The sequence below is a fragment of the Amblyomma maculatum genome, chromosome 6 (genome assembly GCF_055883805.1).
Source record: "Amblyomma maculatum isolate TAMU_Amacu chromosome 6, ASM5588380v1, whole genome shotgun sequence".
Classification (NCBI taxonomy): Eukaryota; Metazoa; Arthropoda; class Arachnida; order Ixodida; family Ixodidae; genus Amblyomma; species Amblyomma maculatum.
Genome location: NC_139349.1, coordinates 101339918 through 101360091, shown reverse-complemented (window position 1 = coordinate 101360091; position 20174 = coordinate 101339918). Strand labels below are relative to the sequence as shown.

General features: G+C 49.1%; 1 protein-coding gene across 1 annotated transcript in view; it reads right to left on the bottom strand.

The window, feature by feature from the left end:
* The window catches only part of LOC146186453 (uncharacterized), a 56437-nt gene extending 36560 nt beyond the window's left edge, over positions 1-19877 (bottom strand). The window contains exons 1-2 of the mRNA XM_084607206.1: positions 19162-19877; positions 9308-9996 (exon numbers count right to left, since the gene is read on the bottom strand). Coding sequence (XP_084463332.1) covers positions 9308-9953 — 646 coding nt within the window. The 5' untranslated portion in view covers positions 9954-9996; positions 19162-19877. The remainder of the gene's footprint in view (positions 1-9307; positions 9997-19161) is intronic.
* Positions 19878-20174: the final 297 nt, after the last annotated feature.

Sequence of the window (20174 nt, the reverse complement as noted above, 5' to 3'; positions counted from 1 at the left end):
CGCAAGCATCATCGTGGAAGCTAATGAGAGAGAGATTCATCGTCGGATTTTCACAAAGGGGCATTATAATCCTACGTCGAGTGCAAAACTCGTTGAAAATTCAAAACAAGCGCACAGAATTGAAACACACCAGAGGCAAACTAGAACGCGTCTATAGAAGCGTACAGTTCATCCAGTTCTCCTAGACAAAATATCACACGGTGTTCGAAAAACACGATTGTCCTGAAGGGGCAGGCGTCGCGCAGGACAGCAAAATAGAGGCAGAAAAGTAACAAAACGAACAAAACTACGTGATTTTGCCGAGCGTGAAAACAGGAGCAAAGACACTGGAACAGGCGCTGCCCGCCAGGCTGCAGGGTTGCTTGTCTATCGACCCCTAGATTCATTAGTCACCGGGGGGTGGAGGAAGCTGAGAATGGGTGGAAGAGGAGGGCGGGGAGGGAGGGGAAAGATGGAGCTCAGAAGCTAAGATAACGGGCCATGCGGGTCAGGTCGTGCTGGGTGAACGGAACAATTGCGAGCACTGTGGCAGAATGGGAACCGCGAAGCCCGCGGCCAACTGTCTCGGAGGCGGTATTTGCAATCAGCGCCCGATAAGTCTTTCGAACCTAATGCGACGCTTCGCGCTTTCAAGCAGAGGAAAGCGGCGGGGCTGGGGAACAGGGAAAGGGCGCTGCGGAGTATAGAGGGGGTGTGGGCTGTCGAGACACGACAGCTTTAATTCTCTCCTGCCCCACCACCAAAGTTCCTTTCGCCCTCCCGCGATAGCATGCCGTCGCCAGCGAGTGCTCAACATCATTCTGCCAAGCTCAAATAACCCCATACTGTGGAAGACTGCAGGCAGTGACACCGATTAGGGCGGCTGTATACGTGTGCAGCTCTAAATTATTTAGGCCATTGTTCACCCGGATAGCACGCATATCCGAGTGGTTTTTGAACTTTCGCGCCGTGATCTGAGCAAGAAACCAGATTCTGTCGCCAGAAAATCGAAGTGAGAGAGGCGAAAGGCGAAAGGAAAGTGTTAAGCGGGGATCAAAGCACTGGTAGCGGGCACTGGTGGCGAGCAAGACCGGAGCGGTGGTGGCTTAACTTCTTCTTCTTCTTCTTCTTCCTTGATATTTGGCACATACCCACGAAGGGGGATTGGCCAGGGTTCAGTGTGGCTTAACTTGTAGACAGCTAGTCCGCCAATGCACTTCCTCTTCCTCAGCGATCTGTGGGCATAATCGGAACCTCTTCTTTACACCACATATACCTGCAGTCTACTCTTCGGATCTTCATCGAAGCTGTATGCTGGAGGTTCGGGATCTCCCCCCCCCCCCCCCCTCCCCACAGCGCCGCCGCGAGTACCCACCCGTCGCAGACACTTACAATTGTCCTAGCTCTCGGCTTCTTTCGAGTGAAATTCTCTGTAATTGCGTCTTTGCTGGCCCCACTTCGTACAGAACAAAACACATTGTGATCATCCGTTGATCAGGGTCATTCAAATCGTCATCAGCCATTGCGAGTCTGCTTACTTCCGCGCCCTACACTGCACCCACTTATCTCAAAGCAGAATATCTGCATACCCGCAGCTTTCGCAGCACTGCACGCATTTAGAACAACGAGGCACGTCGTCGTCACCCACGCGGGCGGTCCTTTACCGACATTGCACTAGCTGAATGTGCAGTCCCGCCCCAGTGGAGAGGTCCACGGCGGCACCTAGAGAGAGGTGCGGAGAGCGAAGCTAGGAGCCGTGCAAGCTGCGCACAACAGCGTATATTAAGCAAGCGACGTCAGTACAAAAAAGAGAGAGAGACCCATCCCTCTGATATCGCCTATTTGCACTCTCCTTGATCGGCCGTCCTTTCTTCATTTGCGCGTTGTGAGCCCCGCAGCGCACACTCAATGCCGCACTCCGCAAGAGAGCAGCGCTGAGTGGCAGAGATGAGGGCTAAGCAAAAGAAAAGAAAAAACGGAGGGGGAGGGAGGGAGGGTGGAGCTATTGCGACACAGTGGCCGTCGCAATCATGCGATAGACGTCCAATAAAGAAAAGCAGCCACCGACCTCCCGCCGCGGTGCATTCACGGCATTTACGTATACAGCGGACGAGTGCCGGCCTAATGAGATATGAAGTCCTCAGCACTTGCGAGGAATGAAAAAGATAGACAAAAAATGAGAATACCAGTGGAATGCTGCGGGTGTTTGGATGTTTTGCCCCCATCCAGTTTGTGAGAGGCCTTCGGAGCTCTCTTTCTCTCCCAGTGAGAGTATTTCACGTGGGCAAGCAATGGTACAATTAACCTGCAGCTGTGTGATGGAGGTTAACCGCTACTTCAGCTGCTGCAAATGCTGCTATACGATGTTACAATGTGTATATATACTGATCCGCGACGTATGCGTTGCGGCTATGCCTACTTACAGCCCCGCATACAGAGCGAAGCAAAAAATGCTTACCTCCGTAGAAGTATATTGCTATCGTTAGTGAGAACGTACTGTAACAAGCACGGAGGATGGGGATGAAGGCCTGGCACCAATTAGTTCCACGAACACAAGTGCCGGTTTCCTCGAAGGAAAGGGCACCGAATGGCAAAGGAAGCTCGGCAAAAGGAATTAAAATGAAACGGCGAAAGAAAAGAATTCACCAAGTAAAGACAGAAGTTAACCGAAGGCGCACTATATGTATTCCAAAAGATGCAGCACTAATATCGTTCCGCTGATCAGGTTAGGCGCAGATAAAGAAAGCAAAGAAACCGACAATTGAACGCATGCTCAGACAGATAACTGATTCTATACATATGCATATACTTTACACGCGTAGACCGGTCGTGTCGAAACGGTGAAAAAATTACGCCATTTTCACCCAACTCCATCGCGGCTGAAGCCCATAAAGCTAACCCGAACGGACGTAGTTATCCGAAGAAGTGACCCTGGCCACCCCTGCAGCCACTTTCGAGTTACATACAGCCTCCTCGAGTTCGGGCACATGTCCGAGAAATGCCTTGATTGCCCAATTCAGCCAGATAAGGTGTACAGCCACATAAGTCACGCTGGCATTCGCGCGCCCTGACGAAACGCACTCCATCTTAAACGCTCATGTCACACACGCACGCACACACACACACACACACACACACACACACACACACACACACACACACACACACACACACACACACACACACACACACACACACACACACACACACACACACACACACACACACACACACACACACACACACACACACACACATATATATATGGGTTGTCTCACATTCGGACTATAGCTAAACACCGCCGGGAGCCAACGAGAAGCAGAAACTTACGAGCATACACATAGTATAGATGTGATTGTGCGATATAGGAACTGCATGCATGCGCGCACTCCCCAAAAGTGCGGAAGCATTCGACAGAACGGAGTGGTCGGGCTCATAAAGATAGGCGAGAAGACGATCGCCATGGAGATTTTTTTTTTTTTTTCCGCCGCGAACCTCTGCGGGATAGGTCAAGCTCAGTCAAGTCCCCGGTAGCGGCCCCGTGAGCGCGCTTTTCGTAACGTTGCTGGCAGATGCAATCTTTCTAAGGTCGCGTCAATATCAGGTGGCAGAAGGCGCGAAGCAGCTAAATCGACCGTATACACGCCGCATTTTACGCAAACTTGGCGGCTTATATAGCGCCCATGCAGGCGACTATTATACTTAGTGGCACGGGCAGAAGAACATAATTTCTTATTATGTCTGGGCAGCCTTACTATATATATATATATATATATTGAGTAGCAGAAGTAAAGAACATGACTTGTGTAAACTGTGATGCTATTCTTACTCTCAAAGCATGCATGTTCACGGGCCTCTTTCAGAAAGGACTATGAACACCGAATTTTATTGGCATCATTCTTTTCGTTAATCATGCGTAAGATATTCCTGTATAATGATCACAACGCGGTTTTTGCCTACGACCGCTAAGTGATTTTTAATTGAATTTTCTTTTCTCGTCAGTTTCGATTTCAGCAGCCGAAAGATGGATGTGACGTCACAATGAAGTCTATGTCACGCGCGGCATGAAAAAAAAAAAAAAAAAACAGCGATATAATTGCTGACTCTTCATCTTTTATAATTCCTGTCATTGGGGCAGGCATGGCTTTAGTGCTCTGGTGAAGTAAAACGACACAGTATCGCTGTTTTATTCATCCCTCACGTGACCTAGACTTGGCTTTGACGTCACAGCCATCGCCCGACTGTTGAAACCGAAACCGAAACTGGTGAGAAAATAACTTCAATTATAGATTATTAAGAGGCCGTAGGCGAATATCATGAGGCGTTTCATGCCTTACGCATCCTTGCAGACGATGAAGCACGGATTCAAAAATGCTGTGTCTATATACTCCTGGGCCCATATTCCGAGTTTGCGTCGTTATCGAAAGCGTCGCTATCTCCCCGACCTGGAGTCATCTGATTGGTGGAAACGCCGGAACATGATGTTGCCACCTCTTCCGGTTTCATAGTGGCGACACCCGGTTCCGGCGTTTTGGCCAATCAGACGACTCGTGGTCACGTGAGACAGGACACTTTCGATAACGACGCAAACTCGGAATACGGGTCCTGGAAAGATGTTCTCCACGATTCATTCTGCCAGCACCGCATCATGGGGCGCGAGCAGGAGCATACTAAATGCTCAGTGGCACTGCATCTATACATAAGTATCGGGCTCTGCTATTACATGTGATGCAGCAAGTGAAATAATGATCACTCACGGTTTTACGGGTCACTATTAAGGTGGGCGGCCTCAGACTTTTTTCTTTGCTTTAAAAAAAAAAAGGGCAGGCTATCAGCATTTTTACGTAAAATATTTCGACACGAAGGGAGGTGGGGAGAAGAATCTCAGCACAGAAAGAAAAAGGGGGCATATATCCTGGACACGATAATTTCATGTAGAAACTCTTCGGGTATGCGCCTTAACTTTGAGAGTGCACGCCAGAGAGCTACATGACATAATGGACACTTTCGCAGAAAGCTGTGTATGCATGACAGTCACGCTACTTGTTTGGCTCAAGCCTTCATATCTTCGGATACCGTTCCCCCATGACATTATCGCAAACCTGGCTCCTTGTTGTTCGAGTTGGACGAACGCGCTTAACTGTAGAGATGTAGTTCTAATAAACCACTATTCACCTATGTTTCCTATCTGTTTTTTTTTCGCAGACGTTCCACAGCTTTCCGATCCCCAGCACTAAAATCGCCAGACTCCGTATAGAATGGCCCCATGCTGCAGGGAGAATGTATAGAACTATACAGACACCCAGGTAAGCTTGCCTTGTAATTATTTTTATTCTAGAAACCTTCAGACTATGGCACAAGCAAATGTGCTGTTGTGCGAGCATAGGCCCGCTTTTTGTTTGTTTGTTCTTAACCCAAATTACAGGGCCAGTGGACAAGGAAGTCTTGAATAACATTTTCACATCCTCATATACTGTGTCATTCCAATTTTACTAAAGGAATCAGCTATGTTCCCCTACATATTATTACATGGAAAATACGCTGTTAGCAACGAACGCAAATTCCGCCGAATGCATGCAGTTCACGCTCATCAATCACCAGAGCACACACCACTTTTCCCCGCCCGCATATTGCACTCTCCCCTCCCGGCTTTCAGCAATGATATGAAGGACGGCATTTTTTTTTTTTTTTCTCACACAGCCACCAGCCAATGAATGCAACCACCACACAGGAGCTGGTATCGCTACGAAACAAGGAAAGAAAAAAAAAAGTGCCAGGAAGGATCATCTGCATGCATGTGACGCGTCCTTTGCTGCTGCACGGCTTCTGCGCAATCTTTCGGGTCGCGCGGCATGCCCGTACGCAGTCCGCAGAAGACACCGCGCAGTGAAAACGACGTGTGGCGCATTAACGGCAAGTGCTGACAGCGTTGTGCAAACCGAGGAGGGAAGCGCTGCATGCTATACTCCCTTTCATACATCAAGTGCAACACTGCCAAAGCTACAGCTTTTGTTCGCGCTCTCCGCATCCGCGATGAAAAATAGTGCCTGCTCATGACGAGAGGAAATAATAGTTGCTTTGTCTGAAAGCTTAATATGACTTACATTTGCAATCAACCTCTTAAAGAGCACTTTTTTTATGGAGAAAGGATCGGATTCGGTGAATTTGTATGTTTTGTTTGTCGTTTTCTTTCGTGTCGCGTTTTCGCTGTCCCGCAACCCTGCCAGCTGTGCCCTCCGCGCTGCGCAATGCAGCGACCTCGACTGCCTCTTCGGAGCGGATTTTTTTCTGTAAGATCCGCACTGCGAAGATGTCCAGGCACGCGAAGCAAGTTATTGCAGAAACCACTCGGCCACGAAACGAGCGCGTAGTGATACGCCTCTTTTCTTTTTCTTTTTTTTTTTTCTTGCAGACTACTTGCGTAGCTTTTGCTGCGTTGCACCTGATGTATGAAAGGTAGTACAGAATCTGGCGCACCGAGCCGCGAAGCGATTCTTATATTAGAAGAGCATATATGTGTTCTCCGCGAGAACGCATGCTCAGAGCGTGTATAGTATATACGAATAACCCAGACATCTGGTTTTGGTTTGGTTATAGGATTTAACGTCCCAAAGCGACTCAGGCTATGAGAGACGCCGTAGTGGAGGGCTCCGGAAATTCCGACCACCTGCGGTTCTTCAACGTGCGCTGACATCGCACAGCACATGGAGGCCATATTGCTTGTAGCCTGCATCGGAAAGTGGCCGCCGCGGCCGGTATTCGACACATCCTTGTGTACAGCAGTCCAACGCCTTTATCATTACGCCACTGCGGCGGGATTAATGCAGACTTCTGTTCTGTCCTATAGTGTGTACGTTTTAGAGGCCGTTAGGAATCCAATGATTTGGAGGTGCAAGAACTGAGCCAAGTGAGGTACTTTTGTTTAGACCGTTTATCGGTGCTCACCTCAAAGCGATTTTCGTTATGAAGGTGAGAAAAAAAACTGCGAATTTCTCGAGTATTTTCGCTATAAACTATCACTGAATCGACGTCATGTCCGCAGCTACAAGCTTCGGCCAGGTTTTTCATCAAGCATTCATTTTATAGTCAAGGATTCGCTGAAACAACCGAATCACTATAGCTTCAAAAGCATTTATTCGACATATATATTTAGCACCAAATCTAGAGCCTTGTGTATAGACCCAAGGCTAAAGGAATTGTGAACAACGTTAGCGGCGTTTCGTCTTCAAATGGCTGACTGAACGCATTTAAAAGGGCACTGTGTACGAGTAACTGAAATTGTGCTGTATCAGTAGATGGTATACCGCGTTTCAATATTAAAGGTGCCATTTTCACTGAAAACAGGGTTTTTTTAAAGCTATATATACAAAAGGTCACAAAGTTAAAAATCTGTTTCGCCACCTCTGACCAATCTCGCGAGCAAATTGCGGCAACATCGTCGATACAGTGAATATTTCAACAGGCGGATCTCTGAGGCTATAGGCTACACATGGGCTCGCTGCCCAACACCGATCACGGAGTCCCATTCGGCACTGACATATTATATACTTTCGAATTCATCGCCAAGAAGAAGAAAAAATTAGTTTCGTTTGTAACGCACTTTTTGTTCTCAGTAACACAACGCATGCATCTCTCACGAGTCCGATCAAACTTGTAGATTCCGAGCGTACATATATATGCACATTTCCGAACCGAAGTACCCCAACACCTCCTCCTAGGATGAAAGTGTGTTGCATGCATATGACCTGGCTTCATCCACCCACAGACTTGACCACTTGCACGCAGTGACAACGACAGGAAGAGAATCGAATTAGAAGACCGTGCGTGCCCAGCTGCATGCGTTGGTATCTACATGACACTATAAGTGTACATGAGTAGTAAAACAAACCAGAGCGTGTGAGCAATGACTAAAAAATTCTAAACAGAAACAGCAAAAGAAGCCAATAGATAGCGTTTGACTATATTCAGAGAGGGCTTCCATGATGTAATTTTCGCCCCCAAGCACATTTTTTTGTTACGTTTAATTCCGTTATGCTCGAATTGCGACCGCATGAGGATATGCAAAGGTTGTCAGGGTAAATAAAAAAAAAATGGAAAGGGTTTATCACACAGCGCTTCACACAAATGAAATGTCAACCCAGAGCCGCAAGCAAACATTCCCTGCCATTATAGATGACGTCCCCATGTGTGCACAGGTCAAGCGTGCGAGCTAAGCTTCGTGACCCCACAAACCACCATCGTGTCATGCATCATGTAGGTAATCACGTATGCTTAGTCGCCTGAACCTGAGATGAGGCTTTTAGTGCACCATATATATTCGACAGCGCTTGCATTGTGGATTGCTTGTAGCTCATAATCATTTCTCTGCCTGCGATAGAGAAATATCCAGGGGCCTCTTGATCACTCAAGTAAGAGCTTTTGAATTGTTACCCGTTCAAGGAGAAATCATTCCGTATGCGCGTGTATATACCTCTCACTATATTGTGAGACAGTGGCTACCGGTCGTGATCTGGCTTAGGAAGTCATATACGGGACACCATTCCTGATTCTATGGAAAGCACTCTACCGTAACACATGGAAGTCATCCATGATGTGCATATATATCCGTTCACTGTCGTGTAATCGCCAGTATGCTATCTGTGGCGCTACATGATATCGTCGCGATGGAAGCCACGATCCGGCCCAGGCGCTAAAAGCTTGAACGTTTATATTTCAGGCGCCTGGTTGGTTTCTGGTTCGGCAACACCATGCAAGAAAAAAAGAAATAACTAACGACGTTTTGCAGCCCGGGTGCAGACGCCGATCCTCGACAGCCTCAGGCTTACTCACTATATATATATATATATATATATATATATATATATATATATATATATATATATATATATATATATATATATATATATATATATATATATATATATATATATATATATTGTAACAAGCTTCTAATTGAAAGATTGGTTATGTATGGAGTGTCCAGTCTTCAGGGTTATTATCTGCGCATTTTCGGCTTCTAAAACTCACATTGAAGATATATACAAATCAGATCGAAGCAGCTGTACGGACTTTCATGGCGATGGACAAAGCAGCAATGAACAAGGAATTCTTGCATATTTGGAACCTGTTCGAGAGCTCGATATTCGGTCGCTGCCATCCAAAGCTATTTAGCACTGACCAGAAAAGCGAGACAGCCAACTCGGAACTTTTCCAGTCATTCTTGTGTCGCATTCATTGCAGGATCTCCGAGCAACTCCGTGCAGTGGGGCAAGCCTGAAACCCATGCAGCGGCGCGCCGACCACGGACTTCGCGAGAGAGAGGACTCACCAGTGCTGACGGGCACGTAGGGTGGTGGTCCGTGTGCCTCCGCCGCGGCGGCCGCCCTGAGGCCGTAGCCGTCCGAGTAGGCCGCGAACGCATCGCTGCGCGGCGGTGGCGGCGGCGGCGCCGGGTGCGGCGGTGCCGGGTGCGGAGGCGGTGGCGGCGGAGCGGGAGGCACCACGCGGTGCTGTTGTTCCTCGGCCGCCTGCAGGTACGCGGGCTCGACGACGCGGGCCGCCTGCGGCGCCGGGTACGCGGCCGCCGGGTACGGGCACCAGGCCTGTGCCGAGTAGGCCGCCTGGCACGCGTCGGCGGCCGTCGGGCCCAGGTCGTAGCCCTTGGCCGCGGGCCACAGGTTGAACGGCTTGCGGTCGGCGGCCGCGGCGGGGTAGAAGTAGCTGGCCGAGTCGCGCACCACCCCCTGCTGGTAGGCGGCGTGGTGGGGTGCCGCGTCGAAGGCGTCCGCGCCTGGCCAGGGCGAGGCCCAGGGCGACTGGCGGATGACGCCTCCGGCAGCCATGGGGTCTACGCCGCAGTCTGCCTGGCCGTACGCGAGCCGCTTGGCCGGGATGTGCAGCGGCTGGGGCGCCTCGAGGCTCGAGCGGCTCGCGGCGGTCTCCTCGTACAGGCTGCCGCCGGCGCCGCCGTTCATCGCTCGCCGCGCTTACGGCTTCGACCAGGGGCGCACGCCGCACCTGCCGGAAGAGGAAACAACGTCACTCTAAGCACACCGTCGGAGGCAAGTACTACACATCATTTGCCTGCACTCGCATCAAACAGTACGACATACCGTATAGATAAATTATACATATCAGTGCACAGTTCAGCCAGTACCTTCGCCAGTTAGATTATGATGAATCTCCGGGGGCTCTTCCATGTAGGGCGGGTATAGACTTCGAATATCAAATTATGGAAGCGGGCGTGAATATGAAATCGTAGCGCAATGCTCAATGAGACTGAGACATTGAACTCGCTTTTTTATTTGAAAGACACCTTGAATGCAAGGCGTTTATACTTCCGAGATATTAGGACCTGTATATGCGAAAAAATCCCAAAAATTGCGTTTTTCTATACGTGTTTAATAGCCGTAACACCCCAGACCAGATAATGACGTGTGAATCGGGCCGAAGATTGTCAGGCAGCCGGATTTCTTTGAATGTATCCGTCCCTCCTAATAGTTATACACACATCCACACAGAGTGAAAAAAAAAAAAAAAAATGACATCGCTCGTTTGTTTCAATGCATCGCTTTAGAGAGCTGCTATAACCAACGCGACACATTCCACGGACTGCGTATCCCGCTACTCAAGTACCAGTTGATCAATAGCAATGCTTACTTCATGGTCAGCTCGCACAGTAAACCCTTCCAGGCACGAACAAAAAAGGCTGATGTCCGTACCCAAACGTATTCTTCATAAGTTATGACTGCCCATAACGGCCGGGTAATAATAAATTCATCCGCAGGCGTGGCTTACAGTCGGCATAAGTCGGACTCGGCCAGACATAATAAGAGTCTCGGACGCATCTTCCGGCGGTCAGTGCCTCCAAATACAGAAAATATTACAATGACCGAAACTAGAACAACCTTGAAGACCTCTACGTGTCATGAGCGCCCGGCGAGGTCGTCGTCGTTTGATCGTTCTTTAATCGGGCGACAGACAGATAAAGTCGCGCGTTGTATAACTGCGCGGCGAGGACTGCATGCCTATAGCTGCGAATGCGTCAGATGCGCCGTTATCAAGTTATATAATCGGGCACGACACGTTTTATGCCTTGTAACTGACGCGCATAAAATGAATGCCGGCCAACCGAAGCGCACTTGACGTTTTCTGTGTATACGCGAGAGGGAAAAGGGGAGGGATCAGAGTGAAAGAAGCATCGGTCGTTCGCCCGTCCCTGTGCCTTCTTAATGGGTGCTCAAAGGCTGTTACATAGCGGCAGCTTCCTTTAGTTTTGCATTCCTTCGGTACTTACACGTTTATTCACATAAATATACAGACATAACTACTGCCTCAAACCCCCCGCCCCATTCGCATACATACACAGGACAGAATATACAGAATAGGTCGTATATACACGGTCGCCAAGCTTTTCGCGGGGTATTACTGATAAGAATCGATACGTTATAAGAACACGACAAGCTGCATGCCCTTCCATTTCCAGGCTATGTCCTTTCGCGTTTCTATGGTTCGAAATCATGCGTGATACGCACCGCAGCTAGCAGCCCGGTGCGCACGTATATGTGCGAGTGCCGGCAAACACCTGCATGACACTCAACGAAAGAAACAAAATATAAAGAAAGATAACAGGGAATGAATAAACCATGTCGCAATGCTTTGGGCTGTGCGTGTGCAGTCACTGCTTGCATGGAGACCAAGGCTCCTATATACAGACGCCTATTCAAGCACTCACACAACACGCGCGCACGTGTATACTCCGTCTCGAAACTCTGGTACAATATGAGTCCAAAGCTTTTGATGATGTCATTGAAGCGGGAAATTTTGTCGCTAACTGTGGCGTTTATATGCAGTACGCCGGAAGCACCAAACGGAGTGGTGAGCATGCAGCGTGTTCTGACTTTGTTTCTGACACAAAATTTCGCTTTGATCTAGTACTGCAGTCGCTTCATTTTGTGCTTTTACAGCGACGCTTACGTTCTTTATGAATTGGTTATTTTACAAGTCGAAGTGGTTGATGGCGTTGGCGAAGCTAAATTATGTGATATCAACTAGCAAGGCACGAGTATACACTCGCTATCAAGCTTGCTGTAACAGAATGAAGCCACCCGAACGCAGTCCGCGGTGCTTGCCAACTTCGTTTCAGGTGAAAAACGTGCCGATATAGAATGTGCCTCTGAACATTTCCACCTAGCGCCATCTATCGAATGCCAGTGGCGAACACCACATTGCCCAAGACTGCGCACGAAGGTGTTGATAGCGAGTCTGTGTGCAAATTCAGCGTTTATAATGGCCAACGTTGAGGCACGCCTTGCATGACACCCATCGATTTCAACAAAGCAAATTTTTAAAATAAATTACACTAACCAAAAATTGATGCCCAACGCGGGGGCTCCTTCATCAGGGCCGGGTGACCGAGTGTGTCCCGAAACATTAGGTGGACTAAACTGTTTGTTGGTGCAAGCTTTCTATTTTGTTTTGTTTCAAGAACCTAACCAAGTGGATTTCCGCCGAACACGTTCTCGTTCACCCCTCAATCAAATCTAAACTTCGGAATGATTGCAAACAGGTATACGTCATGCAGACTCTCCCAGTTGAGTGGGCAAGACGAAGCGCATGCTTTATCTGATCTCAATGCACGAGCATCATAATATGTAACATTCAAACAGCACAAACGAAAACCATCGCGAGCAGTTTAATGAGAGATCCTGTTACATGCCGTTAACCCGCGGCCTTCCCTGATGCTTTCTTAACATATGTGCGAAAGGCACACTAGAAACATGATTGTATGCCCATGTCTTGCACTGATAATTGTCAGTAGTTCGAGAATATGCGCCTTGACGTATTGGATACATGACGTAAACAATTCAATTAACGCACACAAGGAACTGTCAAAATCTGGACACGATCGAAAATTTTGACACGAAACGGACACGAGAGGTAGCCATGAAATTTACATTGGATAAGCGATGACCGGGTGTTTCCTGAGAGTGCATACATTCAAAGCAGGGAGCATAGGTCTCGCGAGCCGTTCTGTAATATATATTAGATGTCCAAGGAACTGGTTAGTGTCCTCTCACAGCAAGACACGTTATATACATAAGCACTGCATGCAGTTCAACGGTCCGAACGTAACAGATAGCGGCACCTTGCAAGAAAGAGACGAAATAAATGGCTACGAGACCAGATCAGCACATTTAGGCCATAGAGAATGTTTATCGCACGAAGGATGCGGATTCTAAGATATACAGACATCGAAATAACGATACTGCATAGTGTCGAGAGCAGTTATGCCGTATGACCCTTAGAGATGAGACGCCGAATCCGCGAGAGAGAAAAAACATTTTCCGGATTAGAGCGTTCGTGTGTGTGTGTGTGTGTGTGTGTGTGTGTGTGTGTGTGTGTGTGTGTGTGTGTGTGTGTGTGTGTGTGTGTGTGTGTGTGTGTGTGTGTGTGTGTGTGTGTGTGTGTGTGTGTGTGTGTGTGTGTGTGTGTGTGTGTGTGCGTGCGTGCGTGCGTGTGTGTGTGTGTGTGTGTGTGTGTGTGTGTGTGTGTGTGTGTGTGCGTGCGTGCGTGCGTGCGTGCGTGCGTGCGTGCGTGCGTGTTTGCAGTATACGGTCACACACGAGCACACCACGGCTATAGTATACCTGTAAACCACCGGAGACAAGCTTTCCTCTTACAAGAAACGCTCGCCCGTCGACACGGATCAGACCGTTTGCGAGCCAGTACAAAAGATAAACAGATAGGGACGAGAAAAAAAAAAGTGGAGGCCCTTTCACAACAGGCGACCCGTATTCGTTGCCGCCGCGGCAGTCCAAACGAGCCGCAAACGAGCAGCATTCTCGAAAGCCGTCGCCAAGCAAGGGTCTCTCGCTATGCCCGTGCATACACACAAGTACGTCTTTCAGCCGCCGATAGCCATCGCCAAGAAGGAGACGGAGCCAGGCGGGCCGGTCAGTCCGACGTCCGGGCTGCGAAGGCGAGAACGCCGTTCTCGCTAACCAACCAACAACTATCCAGGCGCGCGTTAGGCAGACGTACAGGCAAGCATGGCAAGCCGACAGGAAAGAAAGGTTACGAACAAGGAAAAAGAAAAAGCAGCAGCACTGCAAGAAAACGGAAATGCACGCCAACCCAAAGCGCAGTAAATAATAGAGCAGGCAGCCAGGAGATACAGCACATAAAAAAAACAAAAGGGGGGGGGGGGGGGGGGGCAGGAACAAGAGACTGCAAGCAGCGCCCTCTGCATGGTCAGCCATGAACGTTCTCTTATAGCCCGATCGGAAAGAAACTAAACAGGAGAGGGGCGCAGAGGAGGGGTGAGGGAGCGGAGAAGGGCAATCACGTATTATGTGTAGACATATAGTTGTATAAATGTGGCTGTATACGGACGGCGGGAGCTTCGGCCTTAAGCTTAACCTCTCAGACATTCAGGCGTACACTATAGTGCCTGCGTGTACGTGTGCAATTACTGCTTGCCTTCCTGCGACTTGCGGTTAGATGTGCGCCCCAGGCCAACCGTCGTGTATACAATTAGTTGCGCTGACATAGGCGTGCCAGTACTTGTTTTCTCATGAACGGCTATTATAGAGGACGCTGGCCGCACATAGGACGAGAAACGGAACTCACAGGCCCCCAAACACCGAAGCTCAGTTGGCTGGTCTGTGAATCTGGGAATTTGGTTCACAAAAGCAGTAGCTTCTTCCTTAGGCAAAACTTGAGCATGCAGATGTCCATGAGCGATGGTCGAAACAAACCAAATCTGAAGCGACTATTCTCAGCTGCGGTTACGTATACATAAATACTTCGTGTTTGAACCGATCGTTGAAACACAGATGTCATGCTGTAAAGGAGGCATGAGACCCGCGACGATGACGAGCGAAAGGGTTACTGTATTGAAGGGTGCACGCGGCGGCAAACGGATTGAGTAAGTTTCAAAAGCGAGAAATCGTCCTTTGAGTGCATTTAACCGTAGTGCATGTGCCAAACTTCCATTTCTGTGCCTTGATTAAACCAAATGGCAATTCTAACAAACGTTTACGTATATGTCATCTTTGCCAAAGGCAACCAAACAACGCGGTCTGTTTCTTCTTAGCTGTGTAGTTGAGCGTTTATGCGGCCTCTTAAGTCTTAGATATAACCCCCCCCCCCCCCTCCCCTTTTCAGACTCTAGTATTTGCAGATGACGTAAAGGCTTTGTTATGCGGCTGACAAAAATAAAAGAAGAAAAAAGCCCCTATATTTTCTGAAAAGACGTTATGGGACAGAAGAAAAGAAGACAGACAGGAAAATTTGCGTGTCTATTCGTGTTGCGTGCTTTCGTATAAAACTTTCAGGCTACTGCATGCTGCTTCGCAGCGTGCCTCCCAGTTTTCGTCAAAAAAAAAAAAAAAAGGGGGGGGGGGGGGGTAATGGTTATCATAAATTACCGAAGCGCAGTATCTATATATGTTTGGTATATGACCAAAGTATACACTGCAACGAAGTTTGCGATAACAACGTAATTAGTTCAACTGAACCCCCCCCCCCCCCCCCCCTTTATTTTCTCTTGTAGTTATAATATTGTGACGAAGAACAATTAAGGATATATGACTGAGAAACGACGACGCTGAAGTGTGCGCAGTTAACTGGGCGGTATGTATTTCCCGCTGTGCTATAGGTAAGGCAGACCGGGTTAACTGGCCATATATAAAGGCCCTCCGTAACATCTTGGTGGAGGTGCTGGGTGACAATATGCCCTCCGTAACAATATGCCTATATATAGTTTCTGTTCAATAACATTGATCGAATCCCGGCCTCGGCGACCGCTTTTCGATGGAGGCGAGAAGCAAGGCGCCCGTGTGCTATGCGATGTCAGTGCACGTTAAAGAACCCCAGGTGGTCTAAATTTACGGAGTCCTCCACTACGGCGTCTCTCACAGCCGGAGTTGTTTTGGGACGTTAAACCCCACAAACCAAACCAATAACATTGGGCGCAGGGCATAGCAGCTAAACAGTCACCTTAATGAAACAAATGCATTCCATTCAGTCGCTTGCAGAAATTAAGTTTATCCCTGTGTTTGTCCCTTTCTTCATCTGGCCTTGTGCCGCTGCGCTGCTTCGCTAGATAGAAATTAAGTGTTCTAGAGTACCTTAATCCGAGAAAATTATTGGCCTATAGGAATCATCTTCAAATAGCGCCACACAAACTTCGACACAATTATGCACCCATTTTAATAGATCCTCCTTTCGCATTTGAACAACTTCAAAGCCTCTTGCGCATGAGGTCTTAAGGCTATAAATTTTAAACACAAAAGTACCAACTTAATGACGCGGAAACATACGCCGCATGGGCCAAGAAATTATCTGGCTGTTGTACACATAGATGTTAACGCCGATCAGAGGTACAGCTGCGAAAAGGTCGTGTTTATTGCCTATAAAATAAATGTCTCCACGTCCCACAAGAAATGCTTAATGGTCGCCATAAACAATTCCCTTTCATCGCCCATATATATATACGGCACATCTGATGTAATGATAACTACCGCGTTACTCGCCACAGAGGCTCTTCAATGAGTGCCGTTCTGTAAATAACAGAACGCGAGCAGTCCTTACTTGCGTTGCTCATCGCTCTGACTTCCACGGCACGCGTCTTCTCACGACATAAGTCCGCTGAGTGCCCGTCAAAACATTTGCCCAACGATGGAAGGCAAGAGTTACATAGAGGCGTTAAAACACCGTTATCTCTTTGACGACGTCTTAATTGCCCGCTTACTCAGCTGTTCTGGCTACAGCAGTCATTCTCAAGGGAATAAAGATAAGGGTCGAAAATGAAATGAGCACCCGCTAATCCCATAACGCCATGACACAGCTGATAACGTCACAGCAGGCCGTATATACATTGAAACTTAGTATTGCATCAAAGGAACACGTATACAAAAGCGGGACGCTGCTATATGTATCCCTCTCAATGAAACAACACAGCAACCGAAGTCACGCCAGACCAGTATACGTCCGCAAAATGCCTGCATGTTGCAGAAGCGATAAAAGCTCTATCATGCACTGCGTACATTGAACAACCACGCTTTTTTTTTTTTTTTTCGCGCGCATAGGAGATAAAATGAATGGGATATGCCCAAAGAAAAAATACATACATCGTTTTTAGTCATACATCATCGTATAGTCCAGGGCCTAAGCACTGCGCGCGGCGCCCGAACGGACTGCATACACGTATATTCCGTTATCTCCGAGGTTCGGCTTCTATACAGTGAGGCTTGCAAACGAGGGTGCGATTATAGCCCGACTTCCACCGTCAGAGAATGATCACCGGAAACCGTGTTCCCTGGCCGCGCCCCCGCGACAGTGATGTGAACTCTACGCGAGGAAATTAATTTAACAACAACACAACGTACGTACCTGCTCCAAGTACAGAACACAGTGCACATGTGCAGTGTTTTTGAGCGCCGATGCCAATAAACTCTATAGACAGTTCTGTTCACATTTTACGCGCACTGCGGCGTTTCTTTCTCGTAAACAGGGCCATTAAACCGACGTTGCTGAAACATTATAGGGAGGTCACTGGAGCTAATGTGCTGTTTGGTGTCGTCGTCAATCGAGGCACCTTGTCGCAAACTCTATGACGTTAGTAGTTTTGTGACCTCAGACGGGTCGTGCGGGACACAGCACTCTAGAAGACGTATACCTCAAAACAATAGAGCGCAGGCCATTTATGGGATCAATGGTCACCAGTGACCCAGAGGGAGTTACAAGCGGGTCATTTCGTTGTAACTAATGGGTATAACATTATTTCAGCATGAATGCAGAACGTGATGAGAATGAAACTGAAGATAAAACTTCAAAACAACTTGCATGAACTCCCCTTATATTGAAATCCTCGATGAGAGTGTGCGAACTGCGTTTTCATTTCAGTATTTATTGTGGGCCACAGCTCTGCCTATGGGTATAATGCGCACGATCTTGGTAACGAAAATTTCTCTGCTACCCCGCCGGGGTGGCGCAGTGGTTACGGCGCTCGACTACTGTTCCCAAGGACGCGGGATCGAATCCCGGCCTCGGCGGCAGCTTTTCGGTGGAGGCGAAAAGCAAGGCGCCCGTGTGCTGTGCGGTATCAGTGCACATTAAAGAACCCCAGGTGGTCGAAATTTCCGGAGTCCTCCACTACGGCGTCTCTCATAGCCTGAGTTGCTTTGGGACGTTAAACCCCACTAAACTAAACTAAAATTTCTCTGCTGCACTCCATGAGTCAATAAGAACACCACCGATGCCACTCTAGCGGGGCAGGTATTTGTGTAGCTATTAGTTTCAGAAAACGAAGCAAAAGTTGAACGCGTGAAATCTTAATCGAAGTAAAAAAAAAAAAGAAAAAAAAACAGTTTTGAAAACCCTTGTAAACACGTTATATAAAGCTGATCCACTCTTGTCGTTCCTCTCTTTAGACGAATGCGGCATGGCCACAGACATCGCTGTCGCAGCAGAGAAGCCAAAAACCACTAGACACAGATTTGCTCAAATGTTCCCGAATACCAATTAATTATTCTGCGCTCTATCAAGATCGCAGCGAACGAGTGCGGTAAACAACCAAATGAATGAACCCTGCACAAAACGATACTGGTCTCTGCAGAAACGGGGGACCAATTAAGGGCGTCCGGCATACAATATATATAAACGATCGCCACTTGCCGCAACACTTAGCGCCGAAAAAGAAAAGTCAAGACGAAAGGCGTGACAAGAAAGATCGTCCGCGCAGTACGCCGTTGACACCGTTCCCGGGGCTGGACCGGTGTCCCTTCGCGCAACCGGCCTATGGAGTGTGCCGCAGCAGCAAAATAAAGCAGGAAGCGTCCGTTTTATGGGCGCGTATAAATTACAGCAGCCAAGCCGTATAATGACGCCGACAGCGTGTATTTATCCGGCCATCTTTAAAACCGCACCGACGGTTCCCGAAGGGCCCGCGCCGCTTTTGCGAGAGGGGAAGAGAGTGGCCGGCCGTCGTATAAAGGCCCTAAAAAGCGGAGCTACCGTTCTCGTAAATATCGGCCGCGGCCGGACAGGCGAGCGGCGACCGGCGTTCGACCTCGACTCCGCGCGCGCACCGCTAAAGGCACCCGTGCACGAAGAGAGGCGAAATCCTGACGAACGATCAACGTGACACTTACTAATGCAGTACAAGTGTGCACTTACAGTGGACGCGGCGTCGCGGCAGAGTTGGGGGACGGTGCTGTCGCTGCAGGGCCCAAGTTGCGCGGCTGTGTCCAAACAAGTGGCGCTGAAGAAGAAGCTTCGAACAAGTTGTCGATCTGGTTTTCCGGTTTTTCGCTACGGCTCCAAGAGGAAGAGGAACTCGACAGCGTCCGATGACGGGCTCAGGTCAGGGGCTCCGTCCAAGAAGAACTCCGAGTGCCGACGATGATGAGATGGAAAAAAGAGGGGGGGAAAGCGGTTGGCCTCTGTAGACGCTTCTTTCCCACAACGACGATGACGAAGAAAAAATCTCGTAGTGCAGTGCTAAGGCTCTTCTACCTCTCTTCTTTCTCTCTCGTTTTTCTTCTCCCGAAAAAACAAACACACACACGCGGCACGCCGTGTCCTCGCAGGCTACGCATCAGCCCATGCTGGCTGCCAGGACCACGCTCGATGCTGCTGTAGGCGAAGTGCACGACGTCGACGAAGCGGGCCGACGCGCCCGTCTTGGTAGGGACGCGCAACGATGCTGCTGTCGCATGGCTGAAGTCACACACCACTGATGCTGAGGCAGGCGCGGGAGGAGCTCCCGCGCACACACGTGCACTTCGGGGCGGCCGCCGGACTACGGCCGGCACGGCGGCGCGCTACGGCGCGACGGCAGGACGACGTGGCGGAGAGCCGCGGCATCCCGGCGCGCTCCCCAATGATCACTGTTTGAGCGCGACTCCCTCTTTTCTGCTGCCGGGCTCCGCTTTCGTTTTCTAGGCGGCGACCCCTCGCAGCGCCTGCCTGCTTGCGCCGCCGCCACCGATGCTGCCGCCACCGCCGCCACCACCGCCTCGGGCGCTCTCTCCTCCTCCTCAACAGAAGGCTCTTTCTTGCCAGCCAGCGCTCCACACAGCGTTTCTCTCCCTCACTTCCACTCATATCCCTCACACCACCTTTTCACGCACACGCACACACCACTGTTCGATCGGCCACGTCTTCCCCTTTCTCTCTTTCTAGCCTAG